Source organism: Lepisosteus oculatus, chromosome 9, assembly GCF_040954835.1.
Source record: "Lepisosteus oculatus isolate fLepOcu1 chromosome 9, fLepOcu1.hap2, whole genome shotgun sequence".
Taxonomy (NCBI): Eukaryota; Metazoa; Chordata; class Actinopteri; order Semionotiformes; family Lepisosteidae; genus Lepisosteus; species Lepisosteus oculatus.
This window is the reverse complement of record NC_090704.1, coordinates 551,012-570,727: the sequence shown is the minus strand read 5'-3', so window position 1 is coordinate 570,727 and position 19,716 is coordinate 551,012. Positions and strand designations below refer to the sequence as shown.

Genomic DNA, 19,716 nt, shown 5'->3' with positions numbered 1-19,716 from the left:
AGAATTCGATTCCAAGCGTTAAATTAGTCAAATAGCTAAATTACAACACCAAGTAAACGCAGAAAGCAGAAAGATTGAGTTGTGACAGCGAGCCGATTAAAGATAAAATGAATGGGAGCATTGATGATGATGGCAAGCTCTGAAGTAGATCCGATCCGTGATGTCAGAAGTCAGTAATTGGTGAAATTCAACACCAACTGGTACTGGAGATGAATACGGCTCCCCTCGCAACATTGCAAGTTAAGGCATCTGTACAATCCACAGCCTGGAGCTACGGCACAGAGCGCAAACTGGAGCTGACTGATCGCAGGGGACCTCGCTTTGGCGTTCACCGCGTTGAGCCTAATACGGGAATCCTCATTGCCGCTCTGTAAATAGACCTCCAAGCACTGCAACCTGCGCGACACGGCGGTCCGTGTGCGAGCGAGTTATACTGGCATGTTTCTCGGGAAAAACGACATTCCGTGTTTCACAGCAGAAGCGTGAAGAACCGGGCTGTAAAGAGACGCCGCTCAGAGACAGCGGAGATCTCGGCGATCCTGCAGCCCCTTGCAATGTGGCGGTTCTGAGGTCGCAGCCCTAGACGAAGCTAGGCGTCCTCTGCTGTGTGAGCTAGGGGCCAGTCCATGAACCGGAATCTTCTGGCGTGAAATTCTGTTTTCACTTAGAACTCTGCTGCTTGGACAAATGCATACAAATGCATTTAGGAGCCCAACGGACAAGGAGTGGAAACATTTCTCCCACCGCGAAAACGTAAGTACAACCACTGTGTGCTGAACAAACTTAATTCACTACAGAAAGATCGAGCGAGCTGCGGGGAAATGCGATCACTAAGTGTTCAAACGTGTTCCTACTCATTTTCCCCTTTTATGCTGAGCCCTAATTCCAGACATACTCTACAAGCGCATTGCTGAGACAGTTTATGTTAAAGCGATCATGCGGTGTGTTGGGGTTAGTAAGTTGGCACCTTTCCATAGTCACATAAAACAGACTACATGTTTGGCATATAAAGGTTTTCCTGCTCTGAGCAGTGGAAACGCCGTGACAGGAATAGAAACAATCCATCTGCGCTTTGTGACTCCTTCGGTCATCGTGTCGTGTCCTCGGATACTTGCAGACAGATATAGACAGACCTTGCAGTAAACACAGGGCAGGACAGTCTCAAGAGTGACCCCGGTGCTTCACCTGCCGAGCGGTCAGACAGCAGCGCACGACCTGGAGCCGGAAATCCAGTGGGCTCGGGCAATGACAAATCACTCACTTGATCAGTTTCATAACACTCCATAAAATGCTTTTTGTATGTTGCTGGAATTTTTTCCCTATCGTTTCTGGAAACAAAAAGGGAAGAAGGAGGCTGTCAAAAGGATGGAGCGGCAAAAGTCCCGGTTTCTCATTTAAAATTTTACATTTTATAAAAAATAAACGGGCGAACCCCCGGGTCTGCGTTCCACGTCAGCATGTGGTGGTGTCAGATAGTTATCAACACCAAAAAAAAACACACGTTTTTCATCTGTAAAAGAAAATTATCAGAGCACTCACACAAGTAAGTCGATGCATCTGCTACGAACAGTTGGCCTTCTGTAAGACAGTATGTAAAAGATCCGAAGATAGCAAAGACTATAATACCAGTTTTTATTTTTTCAAAGGGATTAACAGTCATGTGTGGAGTATTTCTAACAGTGCCCTACAAGAGAATGTGACATCATAGTACAAGTATGCGTAAAAACACAGTTATCACCTACAGTATGATGCACTAATAATACCTTTCTTAATGACAGCTATTGTTACATATCCACAAGGTTTTCCTGACAAGAGTCTGCATTGAAAGGTCGCCAGTCGGCTGCAGTTACAGCTTTTGGTTTAAATTTTATGTTGTAGCCCTGGGCTGTGTGATATTTAGGGAATTTAAAACGATGATGCCACCTCCTGTTCCAGTTTCCTTAATTACAATCCAGGGGTGTAGTAGGCGGTTTGGTTGTTTCCATTAACTGTAGATGTTTTGAAAACATTGTAAAATCCGTTAGTTGTTATGCATTGCATAGAAGCCAATCGGATAAAATGTATTCATATTCTAATAAATACAAGGTGAATCCGCACAACACATCTTTCTTGTCAAAAAAACTGAAATCTCTTATGAAGCCCCAAAAAATGCTTTCAACAAAATGAATACATTTTAAGTCGTTTTCTTTGATGCTGTTTCAGCACGGCAAAACCCTTTGCACATCATGAGGGTCAGTGTTGACTTTTTTCGCAGCCACTTAATTTTGTAATTCGTCAAATTCCCATGTGTAATGTTTGTGAGCGCGGAGCAGTAGTGCACATTTGAGAAGAACCGTCCAACTGCGCGCTGAATTCCTCGCGGTGTGGGACGTAATTGAGACCAGATGATCACTCCAGAATCGCATGAAACGCGAAACAACTGAAGAGGTGTTATGAAAAAAAACGTCCATTAATTCTACAGTTCAGCTTAGAATTCAAATGTATTTAGTCTGGCAGGTTTGTAGGACTTGAAGTGAAGAATGGTACTGCGTTTAAAGCAGACTGCACTCTATTTTAACACTATATTTTAGTCCTCATTGCTTTTGTATTTCCCTGTAACATGCAAGCCATTTTAAATTTTAAATAGGAGTGAAGTCTGTTGAATATCTGCGAGGAAATTTAACTTATAACAACGGAAATTAAATAAATACCCACCATCCCACACATAGGCGAGGGATAGCGTATACAGTATACAGTGGCAGGCGGCTTCTGCTCTGCTGTTACAGCACAGTACATGCGTTACAGTAACAGTACAACCCGCTGCACGAAAACTCAAATACTAGGCAAGCCTGCGAAACCTACAGTTCACGGGGAAATACTGTACTGCGGAAATGGTCTGCTTTAGCATTGAAACAGATGGAAGGCAGAGTTTTTGCATAGTAAAACGTGTGCTCCTTTATGCCGACGCTCTCTGAACGACATTGTAATGAGACAGATAATCTCTGTTGTTAAGCTTTACTGATCTTTGAGTTGTTTAGTAGAGTTTGAAGTAGTAAAAATGTTTCCAACTTAAAGAAGATCATTTGTCCAATCTCTTTTGGTTGATAATAACTAATTGAACTACTTGATCTGAGGATCTTATTTAGTCATTCTGTGAAACAAACTAGACTGGACAACATGGTTTTGTAGCTGTTTCCTCCCTTCCACACCTCTTTGTGTAAAAAGGCTTCATACTGCACTCACAGACTATATCAACCTGAACATGTAGCAATTAAAAATTTTGAACGTTTTTTTTCACAAGACCGATTTTATTTTTTGTTGCTAAATCATCTTGTACAGAGAGACACATAAGTAGCTTCACTATTATCAAGTGAATGGCTGAATCCAGGTGTATGCTAATTAGGTTTCCCTGCAGCCTGCCAATGTGCTTTTGCACCCTGGGGTGGTGTTCCGCAGTATCAAGCATAATGCCGTCTAATAAAAAATGCTTTTAGAGTGTTATGACATCGTCCGTAAGTAGCAAGCATATCATTAAAGTGAACTTCACAGATGTGTAAAGATACTTGTGAACTTTTGTTGCTCTGATGTTTCCCAGCTCATCAGGGCTCAAACACTGCTGTCTGTGCTACTCTGGAAACTGTGTCTGCACTGTATTTTGTCCAACTTCAGATCCGTGGAAGCTTTTAACCCTGGAGTGATAAGATCTTCTTCATGTGTGAATTATTGTTCATGCTATAGCTAGTGTTTGACTCAAATCCCACAAAGCTTCTGGGTATCTTATCTCTATTGGTTAACTGGACAGTTCATTATGAAAGTTCACAAGTTTGATAGGAGCTAAAGGGAACAAGAGTTTGTGACTTAGGAAATTCTCCCAGCTCCATAATGGAGATAAGAGAAGAGTTCCAATGTGCAGCAGAGAGCCATTTTTATTATTGCAGGATCTTGAAAGCTCTCTGCTGGACAACTAGGCTTATGCACAAGACCCTGAAGTTTTATTTGTGTGTCCTCAGGATCTTAACTCACTGAGGAAAGGAAGACTTGAAGTACAGTGTAGACCTTAGGAAACTCATTACTCCAAAGCAAATATTTACATAATTAAGGAAGAATGTTAATTAGATCATCAATGGGATTAAAGTAGTTACACATTAAATAAGGGAGCTGTTTTAATTGCACATACCGTAGCTTGCTCGAAATAAATATGGAATTACTTTATTTTTGGATTTTTATGTACAGTATTTATGACTGTGTTTGTTAGCGTCACACCTGCAAGTCTTCCTATGGACAGGAAGCCAATCAGTCTCAGTGTGAGTTTCCTCCCAGTGCTTTCTCTGCTGTCTGTCGTGTGGTCAAAGCAAATCTTTACTTAAGGCAGAAATGACCTCTTGACTCTGTGACAAATCAGAGCAGTTTTGCTAAGGACGGAAGTGCAATTAGCCAGCTTGAGTGTGTGCTGGGGTGATTCACATCGACAGGGAGCTCTGCAGTGATCAGTAAAGGTGCACAAGGATGTCTAATGTGCCTCCTAATCTGTTTTCATGGTAGAGTAGTTTTATTCAGTACCTCTTAATGAGTCCATCTTCTGAGAGTGGGTGTAAAACCCTTAACAGCTGTGGATGGGAAGAGTTTTAGGGGTTTTTGTGATGTAATTGGCCTTGGCTTTCAGCCAGCGAAGAAGCTCTCCGCTGTGTTGGGAGCAAGGAAGAGGGAGACACTGGGAGAAGTCTATGGGGGGAATTATAATTGGTTTAGTCAATGTACTGTATGTGCAACACTATTGTAGGTCTCAGGCTGGAATTGTAGCAGCCAAGATCAATGAATTGTTGTGGATTTTCCTGCCACACATTTAGGTCTGTGTTACTTTACAATAAAGGCACTAATGACAAAGATGTCTAAAAATGGTAAAATAACATTTGGCAGAATAGGAAAGACAGATGTACTCCACAGAGAGACTGGCTCGTGTAGTTTTTAGTGTGTTTAGGACTGAAACACTCTGAAACAACTGTCTGAAACAGTCCACTCTGTGTAGCTGGTTTAGGCTGGTACTCCGGTCATCTGTGTGTCGTTACAGGCATCTGAACTGCTGTGCCTGAAAAGAAGGTTTCGATTTAAATGTCTCGTTTCCTCAAACAGCCGCTGTCCGCAAAGTGTTGCTATCGTTTAGTGGGTGTTAAGAACATAAGAACAGTTACAAACGATTGGAGGTCACATGGTACAGCTAGTTTGGTAGTTGGTAGTAGATTGATCCAGGAATCTCATCCAGCTGTTTCTCAAGAGAAACCAGGGTATCGGCTTCTACAACATGACTGGCCAGCTTATTCCAGACTGACAACCCTGAGTGTTATTTTCATATGTATTGTTCTCAATCGTGGAAGCTGAAGGAATAATTAATCGTGTGATGAACGTTTTAAGAACATAAGACAGGTAACAGGCAAGAGGATGTCTCTCCCAGGAAAGGGGTCCTGTTGGAACGACACTGTGCATTGCAACACCCAGCTTGTACGCACCCTGCACAAGCAGGCGTCTCTCTCTGGCCAGCTCATCGTCTCTCCAGGCCTCTGTAAAGGCCCCAGTGCAGTCTGTCTGCTTGACCGGGTGCACTGTAGTACAATCCTCTTCCGTCTGTGCAGTTCTGAGGCTGACGTGACCATAGCTGAGGTGCACAGTTCAGTTCTGCCCCCTCCTGCCTTAAGCCAGGCGGCGGTGCTTGTTTGACCAGGCCTCCTGTCTTTGAGGTGTTAGCCAGCCATTTTTAGGGTCACCTAGCCCGGTACAGGATCTCAGTGAGCCCAAGCCTGAGCCCCAGCCAGCAGGCAGGAACAAGAAGATATTTCCTGAGGTCCAAAACCATGGTAATAATCTATTTCTTGTGTGGAAAATGTTTTAATCATGATTTTCAGTAAAAAAAAAAACACTTCAAAGATCTGTGAGATTATTTAGTTGGGCCTTTAGGCAGCATCTTGCGCTCGTTTTCAAGCGGCAGTGACAGTTCAGCTCTTCAGGATTCTCAGGGGCTAAATATGAATTCAAACAGTGTAGCAAATGACAGATAAAGACAAGTCCGTACGGGCAGGGGCCAAGGAGTCTTGCATTTTCTTTGTCTATGGTGATGTCAATGTTAAAAATAAATATTGCAGCTCGTATATTCAGCTCCGTATGAATCCCGCTAGAGAAGTGTGGTGAGAAATATACCCTTAGCTTCTGCCCGTGTCTCAGGTTTGTACATCATACCTGCATGCTCAGCCCTACTTCACTGGCAGCCTGCCCTGCTCATCTAATAAGAGCCCGCCCAGCAGGCTGCTTCTCACTGGAGACCTGGAGGAAATGTCTCGTGGCGATGTGAGGCTTGGCTGACACCCTGTCTGCCCGGCGAGTGGGTGTACACAGCCAGCCTGTCCTGCCCTGGTCCAGCTCCACTAGGAGTGAGCGAGGACAGACATAACAGCTGCAGTCAAGCAGCACTACTGTAAGCATGCTTCATGCTGGCTGTTGTGCAACACTAATGGGAAGGTAATTGCTTTATGCTGATTAAAGATAGTAGAAATAAAATAACTGCGTTTGGCAGGAGTCCTGTTAATCCGTGCAGTGTTTTTTCAGTGAAATTGCCTTGTGTATGTTACACTTACGGAGACAGCTGTTTCCCTTTCACTGACTGACATAATGGCAATTCATATTGATCTGAAAAAGGAACATAAATGATTTACAATACCAATACGGCACGACAGTGAGGTATTTCTGTGGCTAAACGTCATTTCTCTTTCATAAGGACATCCGTCCTGTCTAGCTTGTTGGATTGGTAGTAACTGATTATCTTATAACATCATCCAGCCACTTCAATAACATGGCTGGGCAACCTGTTCCATACTCCCACTTCTGTGTATTTCTGAATTTAACACAAGGTCTCCTATAGTCAGTTTGAAATGCACTCATCTCCTCTTACTTTACCCATCCCTCTTTGGGCTAAGGTATTTTTGGGGATCTCCTTGGGTCAGTTTAAACCAGCCAATGAGGATTTTGAGAACCTTTTCCAGATGCAGTGCATAATTAAAATAGGCGCATTGTAGTCTTCTCCGGGCTCATGTTGACCTCATAGCTAGATATCATTTTATTTTATTGAACCAATTGTTCTGCCCGGCTCACCTGCTGGGACACAGTTTTTCAGGTGGTGGAGTTTGAAAAAGGCTGTCTGTGGCCAGGTGACACTGTCAGTGTGTTGTTTCCCTTGCTGGGGGTGTGCAGCGCTGTGTTAATCTGGGAAAACCATTTACGTTGGGCTCTGCTTTGGAGATCTCACGTTCCTTTAAGGCCACACAAAGATTAGGTTTTTTGAAAGGACTGAATGACATTTTGTTGTTCTTTCCATGATCCTTGTGTGGCAAAGATATAGGCATTCTCTAACAGAAGCAATAAGTATGAAGTAATGCTCAGTGTTTGTTTTAAAAGGAACTTTACATATTGCTCTCAGTTACTCTGATTTTAGGTGCTGCTGCAGGACTGTGGTTGTTTCAGACTTGAAGTGTAAACACTACCATGAATCTGCCAGTGGTCCCAAATTCAATTTAGCCATCTACTGGGAGAACACAAAGTGACTTCTGCTTTCCTATTGACTTTAAATAAGATTTAGATTTTTGTTCTACATCTGACTTTTTTCCAGTGTTCCAAACATAGTTTTTTAACACTGTTTGTTGTTCTACATTGTGTATTGCTTACAGTATATCAGAAACAACAATATTGCATTATTCTTCAGATTCATGGTGTAACTCTTTTCACCAGTTGCTAACCAAATAAGAGATCACAGTAAACCTCAAGGAAAATCATTTAAAAATGATTTGGAAGTATCTGGAAAATTAGGCCAATTTCCACTTTATGGGACATTGTATAGCAAACTTTATTTAATTTAAGTATTTTCCATGTTAAGGACAGCTTTTTTGCTGTTTTCAGCTGTTTTCCTTGGCTTGTACTCATTCAAAGTAAGATGTCAAAGTGCTAGAGGAGTGAAACTAGGCAGACTGTAATACGCACCACTGGAGGTCATTATTTAAAAACCTACAGGTGTAATAATTAAGCAGTAAATCAGATTGCCATCGATTCAATATTTGCTTCACGGTACCTCTGGGACTGCCTATAATTTTTCCTTAAATAATTTTAAAGCTTGTAACCAAGACTGGCCTTCTGTTTGCAGTGTCTCTGCTGTTTCTAATGTGTAATGTTTCAGTAGATTAAGTCACTGAAAATCTCATTGTTAACTCAGAAGCTTCCAATCTTCAAATTTTTGGGAGGACTTGGAGGAAGCTGTTGGTAACAAGCTGAGCAAATGGTGTTTCTGTTGCTGCTGCTGTCTAAAGAAAGAAGAATAGAGCCTGTTAAAAAGTTCTGTCTTTGATTGGCAGGAAGGAACAAGAAAGAAAAGGCTAAACTAATAAAGTTTCGAAAATCTTAATCAGGAATCACAAATACATTGTTTCCAAAGATGCTCTCATTCTGTTCTATCCTCTATTACTGTGCTCTGGAATTCCAGCTAGAATGATGCTAATCTGTGGTTTAGACTGAGGTACTTTAATGTGCAAAGCTAAGATTATTCGAAACTTGTATTTCAAAATGACATCAGGGGTCAAATGCAGTAAATGTCAAGGTATTTCCACTTCACTGAATTGGCAGCAGACAGTCTAAAATGTGCACAGTTTGCATACAGTAGATTTGGAAGCACTTAACCAGTAATTCTGAAAGAATTGCTTCCAGAACGAGGTTGTCCAGTTGTCCTTCATGCTCAGTAGCTCCAGGGGTGGTTATATTCAGAGAGCATGCAGCAGGGTTTGTACTCCATGGTTATAATGCTTTGCCAAGTATGTTTTACTGCTGTTTGAAGACTAGGCCTTTCTTTAAAGTAAATGTTTAGGCTACAGGAAAAACCCACTAATGCTTGGGTGGCGCTTTCCTTTGAAATGATGGAAGGTTTCTGAACGTCCCAGTTTATAGCTCTGTGCAATAACCTCATGTGAGATCCAGTATGTGGGTGTCTCTTCATTTGCGAACAGAAAACACAATGGAAGGAGAGACTGGAATAACACACCCTGGAACCTGCAAAGCCTCTTGGCTGGTATTTATCTATAGAGTAGTAGAACAGAGTGATAAAAGTGTATTCTAGTAAAAGCAGGTTTCAGATCTTGTGTAGTTTCAGAATGTGAACCGGTAATAAGTAAAACCATGCTCTCTTATGCTCTTAAATTCACAGTAATCAACCCAGATCCATGTGTTTCTCTTATTTGAAAACGATTTCACAAATCCTAATTTTCCTCTTTTTAATTTTTTCAAAAAAGTTTTGCCTCTCTTGCTCTTGGACTATGTCTCATAAATTTGTCAAGTAATATGCAGCAGACATTGTTCTGAATATGTTTTAACAGCCAGTCAGAAAGGCTGCAAGAACTTAAATATTTCACTTGTTGAGAATCAGTCAAGCGCTGTTGTCCCCTGCTGTTGGGCAGCCAGTTCACCTGATCTGGAACACTGTAGGTTCCAGAAGGATAATGTGGTGAAGAACTCGGTCTACAGTAGTGCCAGTCAATGCTGAGACGTGCACATTGTTCCACATAGGAAGGCCAGGCTGGGGGTATGAATGGCTGAGCTGGGGACTGCACTTTTGACATTGGTAAGGGAAGTACTGTAGCTTTTTCCAAGTGGTGGTGGGAAAACCCAATGAGGTAAACCTCAGTCTCCTGCAGAGACGGGAGACATTTTTCTAGGACCTGCTACACTCTCTAAATCTTAGTTTATCCTCTTATTCTGTCTTTTCTGAAAAATAAAGACAGCTGCCCTGTTGAAGGTTTGAGCTATCATGGATGATAATTGATGTCCCGTGAGTTTTTTTTCCTGCTGGGCTTGAAGTGACTGAGAGCCATCATAGCAGCACTAGCAAGAATAATTTTGACAACAACAACAGTGAGGTTTGGATCCCCTTGCTTTTGATGCTGGTTTCCTTTCATTTAGGTTCTTGTAATTGCATCTCTGTTAGTCATTTTTTGGACCCTGAAATAGGAAATAATTTAAAACCACCAAGATCATAAAAAATATTTTATTGCTTTGAAATTCCTGTGTGCTCCCATGTTACTGCTCAGTTGTATTTACAAGTTAGGAAGAAAGGTTTCTGAAACAGGACTGCCATGTGTATTGTATTGTTAAATGGGCGGAGCGGTGGCTTTGTGGTTAAGGATCTGCGCCTGTGACTGGAAGGTTGCTGGTTCAAATCCCGCAGCTGGCAGAGGAATCCTACTCCGCTGGGCCCCTGAGCAAGGCCCTTCACCCCAACTGCTCCAGGGGCGCTGTACAATGGCTGACCCTGCGCTCTGACCCCAAGCTTCTCTCCCTGTCTGTGTCTCCATGGAGAAAAGCTGGGGTGTGTGACAAGACAAATTCCTAATGCAAGAAATTGTATAGGGCTAATAAAGAAATATTATTATTATTAAATTATCTCAGCTGCCTGAATTTATGTCAGATCACTTATTTCAGGAATTAGGAACAAGTTCCCACGCCGAGCTGACTAAGCGACTTTGTGAAGGTTAATTTCCAGACCCAGTTCAACGGGAAGGCTGGATAAGGGGGTGATAGAGGGTTAGCCAAGAGCGGAGTAGAGTAGAGTGGGGCGCAGCATGAATATCTGTTGTTTGAAAATGTGAGCTTGAAATCTGAATCTCGCTAGGAACTGCACCATCAGTGGATGTGACAGATGATAAATTTGAACTTGAGTTGTATTGTCTCCAGACAGCTACATAAGGCATTTGAATTGTGTTTCTGTCTTCCTGATTAGTCACACTGTATGCATGTACTGTATGATTTCTTTATTTCTGAGAAAAGTCATTTATATAACCATTCCATAATAATGTGCTCTTCACATACTGTAGGTTAAACATCGGGTCTTCACTGCAGCAGTTAGTTTAGCGTGTGCTGTTGGATCATGCTCTTGGGTGTGTTCAAGAGCCTAATGCTGTATGTTGAGATAATTTGAGCACCATGTGGAAAACTGAACAGGCAAAGGGACCAAATAAAAATGAAAAATAAACATTTCCTTGTAACTGCTTCTTAATATGATTTTTATAATGCGCACACTGCTACCCTGTGGTGAGTAGTGTAATTGCACATTGTCTGCCTGCTTCATAATGTGATGTGAAAAAAATAAATTTATGTTTTGACTTTTTTTCTAGCTTATATCGGTAGTGTTTTCTTTTTGGCTGTCTTTAAAAGTGTGTTGGACGATGATTACAAATAAGCACCTTGTGCCCTTGTCATTGCAGCAGAGTTTATTTAAGAGAAGTGTTCTTTTATTTCAGTAAATATAATTGTACATAAGAATGGTCATGGTAATATATTTAAAGCTGTAATAATTAAACTAACACATTAGTGAGTGCTTTCTTTAACCAGCATTCAACATTAAAAAATAAATGATGATATTGTAACGCATACGGTCACCATTGCAGGTTGTTCACCGCCCTTCCCTGTGAACAGCAGGGTCCGCAGCTGTTGGGCTGAGGGGAGATTTCCCTTTAGCTCAACTGGCTGGGTCCCTTTTGAGTGACTCCGGAGGCCCGGGTTCGAGTCCCCGACGGTGGGGCGGCAGCGGCAAGGGCGCAAACCCACGTGAACCCGAGAGCGCTACAATATGTATAATACACTGTATGAATATGTTTTCTTCATTGAAGTTGAAGGTCAATCTGAACTTTGAAAACCTGAAGGCTGTTCTCTGTTCTTCATTTTAGGAGGGCGTTCTTCTTGCTACTATCAATATGCACAGAAGTGTTGTTTGCACGAGAACAGGGGCAGGCACAAGGTAAGCACTTTCAGACACTCTTCGCCTCCTTGAGAATGATGCCAGCTCTCTGCAGATAAATTCTCTATTCAGGATTGTCTCGCAGGCATGTGCTTCAGGGTTGCCCGCCTTCAAGCTGGTTCACGACTCTGCCCAGAAAGGACCCGTAATGAGACTCTTGACCTTTTCAAATGCAAATGGATTTTCCATCTTGGAATGGCTGGATGTCCCGGGACACTGTTTTTCACAGAAGGGAATTTGTTTGGTTGTTAGAAATGCTGATTGTTACGCAACTTGTGTAGGATTGGCGAGGAAAATAGTCATATTTTCCTAAACGTTAGACACCTGACAAAAGAATACCACACTGTACCAAAATACACAGGCTACATAGAATTTTTTTGCCTCCCTTACAAAAATCACTGTGTCTTCATCTTTTCAAGTTCATACAAAGAGCAGATAAGCAAATGTCAATTATTTTCACTTCTAAAGCACCAAATATCCCATATCTGCGTCTTACTGAATAAGAGTAATTTTGCATTGTTATGGCTAACATTATGTATTCAGCTGATAAATATGGCTGAATGTTCTGCACAATAATTCTTTGTTGCTGTAAAGCCAGCCCCTGATTATTACATCCAAATAATAAATTAACTAAAATAAGCTTTGACTGATATGATTATCTCTAAATTGCTTGATTAAAACTTAAAACCTTATCATTATCATCAGAAAATAATATTTTAAACTATGAGAAATTTTTAGTCTTAGTTTTATTTGAACATTCAAGCTGCTCTTGTTCTGGGAACCACTGCACCAGTGGACGTGACAGTCCGTCACACCCAGGACTGACCCTCACAGGAGGCAGCAACACTTTTGGCACCACCGCAGGCCATAGCCTGCTTGGCGGAACGTGCCTGGAGATGTTTAGCTGCATTTCGTCAAACCTCTTTGGCCGCTGAACTCCAGACTTGGTGGGTATCTCTCTAGCTTTCCCTTGATTCACTTGCAGTTCGTTAACGCTGTTAAAATAAGGGGGCACGGAAGAAATGGGAGTCCCGTTTCAGTCAAGATGGTGGCCTGACTCATGTATCCGACAGTTCTTTCAAAATGTTTTTGTGAACAGCTTCACCAGTTATAGCCGACCCCTGTCGAAAATGGGGGTTGTGTTTCCCTAAAGTGGTCAGTTCAGCAAATTTGCATAGGAGAGACTTAGCGCTTTATACAGTATATTAAATACGCAGCCATGTAAAGTTACCTGTTGGTACCTGAACAAAAATAAATGAAAACATATAGTATGTTTATAAACATTTATGACATTCATATATGGTAACCTCTGTTTGGCTACCTCTGCCCTCGTGTACAGGGACTTGAGCGAGACTTGGTGGCCTGGGAAGGTATTCTTACAGCACAGCAGTTATTACTCAGTAATTACCCGGTGTACTAATGCGTTATGGATGCGAGCCACAGTTCCTATGCAGCAGGCCTGTTTGCTACAGAGGAAGACAGCTGCACAGAGATCTCTGTGCTTTTTATTTTTTTACCTTCTTGCATGTCGGCTCTTGTCTTTAAGATCCTAGATCTTGGGTAAGGACTCCCAGTGAAAAACCCTTTAAAAATACAGTTAACATTTCCCTTTTATAAGCAAATACCTTGATTCATGTCCTACCTTTCTCTGACCCAACAAGGATGATTCTGTTTATGTTTTGCCTGTTCAGTAAAAAAAGACAGCATTCAGCATATTTCTGTGAGCTTTGTAATTTGCTGTGATACAACAGTTGTGCAGAAATAACAGCCACCTGTTTTCAGTGGACACGTATGAACACATTTGAATTGGCAGATACAGTTTTCTCCATGATGACACATTTCCATCGGTCTCCAGGTGTTACATCTTTCTGGCCATTTCCCTTCACTGTTTGTTCTCAGCTTGATATCACGGCTCCTGCTAGGTGTGTAAATTATTTCTCACAGCTGATGGAAGTTTTTTTTGATTGAGATGCATTCAAACTCCGAGTATATTTTAAAGTATTTGCTCTTTGCAGTGGGTGCTTGTGGTGTATGATATCTCAGCAAGCCATGAAAATAAAACCTGTCCAGAGCCACTATCAGATTAGTGACTGCAGGACGTATGTGAACACATCAGGGGCAGGTATTGTCTGTTCCGATTTGAAAAACACTTCTGAAGTTTCCAGATATTCAGGATTGTATTTTTATGTATATATACTTTTGTACATGTTATTATTTTTTAAGGATGTAAGAGTTGTTACCTGTGAGAGTCGGCTATGTGACCCATCTACCTTGTTTCTTTTTTAAGAGTGAATGGATCCAAAGATCTCATCTGGAAGTTACCTAAAAGAAGCCAAGCACACCTGCAACAATTTGACTGGGCAATTTATTCCATTCTCGCATAACTCTTTAGGCTAAGAAGTGCTTTGCTTTATTGTTCAGTAATGAACATCCACTCTTTTCCATTTGTGTCCTCTGGTTTGTGTTTCAGTGCTGGTTCTGACGAAGTCCAGTGGCTGAGGAAACTGAATACTTGAGTCAGGCCTCTAAGTCTTCTCTGTTTAAGATAAAAAAATCAGTTTCACTCTGTCAGTGTACAACATTGCTTTGAATCTGGAAATGTATGTGGTTGCTTTTCTCTGATGGATTCCAGAGCAGCAGTAGCATTTTAGTAATGTGGTGACATAATTATGCACAGTTAGCTTGAAGAGGTCCTACTAGTGCATTGTATGATTTTGTGGTGATCATTTTTCATTTTTTGAGTGAGGCGGTTGGAAACAGTGCACTGCTATAGCATAGCTATGAAAAGCCATTCCGTTTTCTCTCATGACCCTCTGGCTGGAGGACTGTCGTGCAGTTTTCATTCAGCAAAAAACCTGATGAGGTAAAAAGACAGTCTCCCGGAGCACAGCAGTAATCTGAATGTTCCCCCAGAGCCTGTTGCTCTTAGAAGGCACACTGAAGAGTCAAGTGAAGTCCATGGACAAAATTAAAACGAATCAGCTAAGAGTCAGGATATAAAAATGTACTCTTAACAGCATCGCATGTCTTCATTTGCAAAAGACAGGTCCCTGTTCCAAGATACTGTAGGTAGACTTTTTTTGTTGGTAGAAGAAGAAAAGACATCATACAATTATTTGTTAGCAAATCTAAAATCATCCTGCTCTTTAAAACGAGACTCCCCCTTCATTGTGACATTTAGTTTCTTTGCAAATTAATCCAGGCAGCTAACACATTTATTAGGACAGTTTAGACAATATGCATTCCATACACAGTAAAATAAAATTAGTTATAAATATCAGAAATAACTTAGTCAGAAAAAATATGCAAGATAATCAAAGCCCAATAAAAACAGGCACATATAAAACATCTGCTAAGCTTAACTGTATCAGAAGCCCTCTGATCATCTAAATTGACCATTTTGTCTCCTCAGTGAGACATTCTCCTCCTCCCATTGCTGCTGTTGCTTGCACATTTAGTAAGTTAGTTAAGGAAGACGTGATTGCTTGTATATCCATGTTGGATCTCACCTTTTATCGAAATCTAGTGGTTTTAAAACAGATAAATATGATAAATGTATTGATTGGGCATTTTGGGAGTTACTGTGGTACCTTGAAGCACATTTTTTTTAAAAAAGCCCAGCCCTTTTATAATTCCAAAGGTCTGCTTTATTCACTATCTTTCCTCATATATTATAATTACTGCAGGTTTATTTAACCTAAAATAAAAGTTCACAGGTAAATGTATTCCCAACCAAATCACAGAAACTCAAATAGTGTGTGATTTAGAACACAGTGACCAATTCAGTCAGTTCCTTTGTTAAATTTAAAACATTAAAAAGGTTAAAAATTGACATTATAAAATGAGAATTTAAATTTCTGTTGTGAGTTGTAACATGCCTGTAAGATAATTGAAAGCTTGAAGATGCCTGAATATATGTTTCACTTTCTCTGAAAACGGCCTCCAGTGTTTGTAATTCTCTGGCAGTAATTCTCTCCCCAAATCTTTTGCGAGACTTTTCCATTTTTTTTTTCCTTTAGTAGGTCCCACTGCAAGCTGAGTCAATTCATCACAACTGTGGAGGAATGCACACTGTAGGCTACAAAAGCTTGACTTCTCACATGAGACAGGTTAATTGCAATCTGGGCTGACATTACCTGAGGCAAAGAATGTCAAGGACACATTTTTATCCTAGTCCAGAAAAAAATAAAATCTTCAGCTAAAAACAAATAAAAAGTCAGCTAAAAACACACTGCAGAGAACTGACACCTGGTACCAGAGGTACAAGTGTTCTTTCACAAGGTGTTCTCCCACAGTGCCCTTGCTATTGCCTGTGAGTGATCTGCACGCCCCTGAACGTTATTTCAGAACCTTTAGCAGTCTGTTTCGAATGCAAGGGGTCTGAACATGCTATTACATTTTGCAACATCAGGCTTTAAATTCTGTTTTATTTTCCTAATCCATCTTTATGGATCTTGTCAGTGACACCAAGGCAGCTAGTACTCAATACTCCATTATGCTGTAAAACTAGGTCTCATTTATGTGCCATTCCCTTGCAAATATCAACTAGCTTTGCTTCAAAAAATATTATGGGTGTAGAAAGCAGTCAGCCCGTTCAACCTGTTCATTTATTTGCCGTGAGAAATGCAACTATCCTGAAATAATGCACTAACTGAAGAAGAGTCCCAGAACCCATTTTTGCAGGTTGTCTCGTAAATCCAGTTCCAAACACCAAGCAGAGTCTACTGACAAATGCGATCAATTATCAGTTTTTTTTTCATTTGTTTTCATCAAAATTTCTTAACTGTCTTAACTGTTGTTTGGTAACATCTGTCCTGCATATTATACAAGGAGCGGGAAAATAAAGAACATGAAGAGCACAATCTTTTGGGGGTAAATCAAATCATCTTAAATGTTCTCTACTAGCAGAAGGCTCTACAGAAATCTGGTGGGATTATCCACTGAGAATTGCCCCTACAGTATATCCCAAGGTGTAATGGAAATAGACTGCGGAAATCTTTTATCCTGTCTACAAGTTCACTCTCATATAGTGTCAATTACTTATTCTATTCTTGCAGATGTTCTTAAACTCTTTCTTTGGGGATGTCCTGGTTGTGTTAGACGCTGCAAAACCCCAGGGGGTCTTGAAGTGAAATTTAATAGAGCTGTGTTCTTGCAGTATGTGCGTTAACATGTGAAGGTCCTACACAATATCGCGGCTTTCATGTTTTAACTAAGATTAGAAGTGTCCACTGTGTAAATCATAATGTAATAGAGAAATCTATGTTGATTGTATGCTTCAGTGGAATGACGTCAAAGCAAACATTATCTCGATAGATCTGAAGAAGTGCTGTCGTGCAAAATAGCTATCGCTTTGCTCTTCGTGTACCCAGGCTGTTCTTGTGTCCATGGACCAGAGGAGTTTTACGGATTGCCCTGCTAGAAAACTCCATTGTTTAGTTGCACTCAGGGGACTTCAAAGATGATAAAAACAAACGGTTATAGCATCTGTTTTCCAGATCAGAGCCCACTGAGCCAAACTAGTGTTATCCCAGTGAAGTGAATGATACTATAGTATGATGATAAACATAATGCTGGCAATTGAATGGTTGCTTTAAAGTCGGAGCATGACAGTGGAAATTTTTGGTAAAAGAGTGGTGGTGTTTAGTAGTGTGTTTTAATTGTCAACCAGATTTCCTGTATCTGGAGTCTGTGTGTTGAACGCAGCTGTTGTACTGTTTTTAGATTTTCTCTTTTGCATGCAGAACTCCGATAGAGCTTCTGTTTGTGAAAGCAAGGTAAGATATTTTGAGGGTAGTCATTTAAAATGCAGGAACAATAAAAATATGTTTATGTAAAATGCAGAATCTCAAGTAAACTAGCTCAGCAAATCAGAATAAATTAAGTTATTTTTTTTCCAGTGAAAACATAGACCTGAAACTATATGTTTTCTGGCAAGCTTTCCAGGAATTAAGACAGCTTCTGCAGCTGTTTTCTGACAAGAGCAGAGTAGCTTAGCTTTTTGTTGCTGCTTTGATGATGCGTTGAGTTTTCCAGTATGTGGCTAAGCCTCAAATCCTGATGGGGTTAATGTTCTGGGAACACTATTGTGGGTCCTCTTGGCAAGCAGTCAGTTTTAATGCTAAGGCTTCAGTGCCTCAATAATACAGTACATTCTCACTCAAGTCCTTACAGGCGTCTCTGAGCCTCTGATGGAGCATACAATTAAAATGCTGTTTCAGAAAGATAGGAACTAGGATTAATACTTTTTAATGTCTTGCTTTTCCACTAACTGACTGATGTTCAGACTCTGTAACAATACAGATTTATGGGAAAAAAATCTGATTTTTATGGAGACCTACAGTACCTTGCTTCGTTTTGAATGTTTGAAATGTGTTGCGGAGATGTTGCTTTTTTCAGTTCAGTTCAGTTTATTTGTCATATGGACAAGTGCAATGAAATACCTATTTGCATGTGTGCTCTGATACAAAGACATTTGGAAACACCAAAACAAACACAGAACCGCAGCAGCAACAACAGGTTAAATAACAGACAACTTAAAAAAGGAGTTTTGGGGCTTTTAAGATGCTCAGTGCTTATAATCTGAAGCTACCCAATATTCAAATGTAGTAGAACTAATTAAACTAGATCAGCAGAGTTTAGATATCATGGATAAGACCTTTCAACTTATAATTATGTAGGTCAAGTGTATTTACTATATTTATGAATTTGAGAAATTTACCTGCAGTAGTACGAATGCATCCTTCTTCTCTTCAAAAGAAACCATATTGAATGTCCATAAATCATGGGGGATTCCTGTCACCAATTTGGTTGCCTTTCCTTTAGTTTTAAATTATGTTCCATGTGATTCTCTGTGACCTTTGAGCTTACAGTATGTTTTTATTAATCCCACTAATTATTTTTCCTGCAAACAGCTTTAGAGGCATAAGCTGACATACCCAGATTACTGTATTTTAAGCAGTTTGCTGCCTCCTGCTGTATTAACTGGGTCCACTGGAATGGCTATTCCTGAGTATTGATCTGTAGTATGATCTACAGAAAAGCACATTCTTCTTCTTTGATTAAAATTAAACATGCAATGGCTCAGCTACAGCATCTTCTTGATTCCAACGTTTAATCCATCCGTTTTCTAACCACTTTATCCAATGCAGGCTCATGGGGGAGCCAGAGCCTGTCCTGGCAAGCAACAGGAGGGATGCCAGTCCATTGCTGGGCACACACAGACACAGACTCACACCAGGGCCCATTTTTTCCAGAAGCCAATTAACCTACCAGTGTATCTTTAGACTGTGGGAGGAAACTGGAGCACCTGGATGAGTGAACATGCAAAAACTCATGTCATAATATGGCAGCTACTGTATGTCGTGATTTTCAGACATGTTCATTACTAGATAGCAAGACCTTTCATGTACCCGGTGTTTGCAGAAATTTTAGGATTTTGTTGTGTGTGATCTGAGCTGGCCTTGAAGAGCAACGTCGCCGTATCCCGGCAGGAACAGAAACACAGCTGCTCAGCCACCCTGAGAGGTTCTCATTGGTTTTTAATGTCCGTCACAGTGAATCCGAGCCACACACCATTCCCTCATGATCGGTCTCGGAGCACGACCTCCATTTCGTGCATGTTCACCCCAAATGTGCAACACGACACTCCAGTTACTCCACAAAAATAACCACGAGTCCAAGGAGGTATCTTGGAAACATTAGGGCCCCAGCAGTGGGGTGATGATGGATTGTGCTTGATGTCATTAAAACTTCAATGGTTCTCAATGTTATCAAGCTGTATTCTTTTTTTATTTTGGTTTTTATGCAATTTATTTAATTGTTAATGTAATCTTTGCTAAATATATTCAGTTATTTCAGTACTTTTGGACACTGCGAAAAAGCCATTTATTTGCACTTCCTATCTTGAAAGAACACATCCT

The 19,716-nt window shown here is 40.7% G+C and overlaps 1 protein-coding gene across 1 annotated transcript in view; it reads left to right on the top strand.

The window, feature by feature from the left end:
* The window catches only part of LOC102691221 (collagen alpha-1(XXIV) chain), a 101,952-nt gene continuing 82,236 nt past the window's right edge, over positions 1 to 19,716 (top strand). Inside the window, exons 1-2 of the mRNA XM_015355241.2 lie at positions 1 to 753; positions 11,724 to 11,794. Of these exons, the coding sequence (XP_015210727.2) occupies positions 698 to 753; positions 11,724 to 11,794 (127 nt within the window). The 5' untranslated portion in view covers positions 1 to 697. The remainder of the gene's footprint in view (positions 754 to 11,723; positions 11,795 to 19,716) is intronic.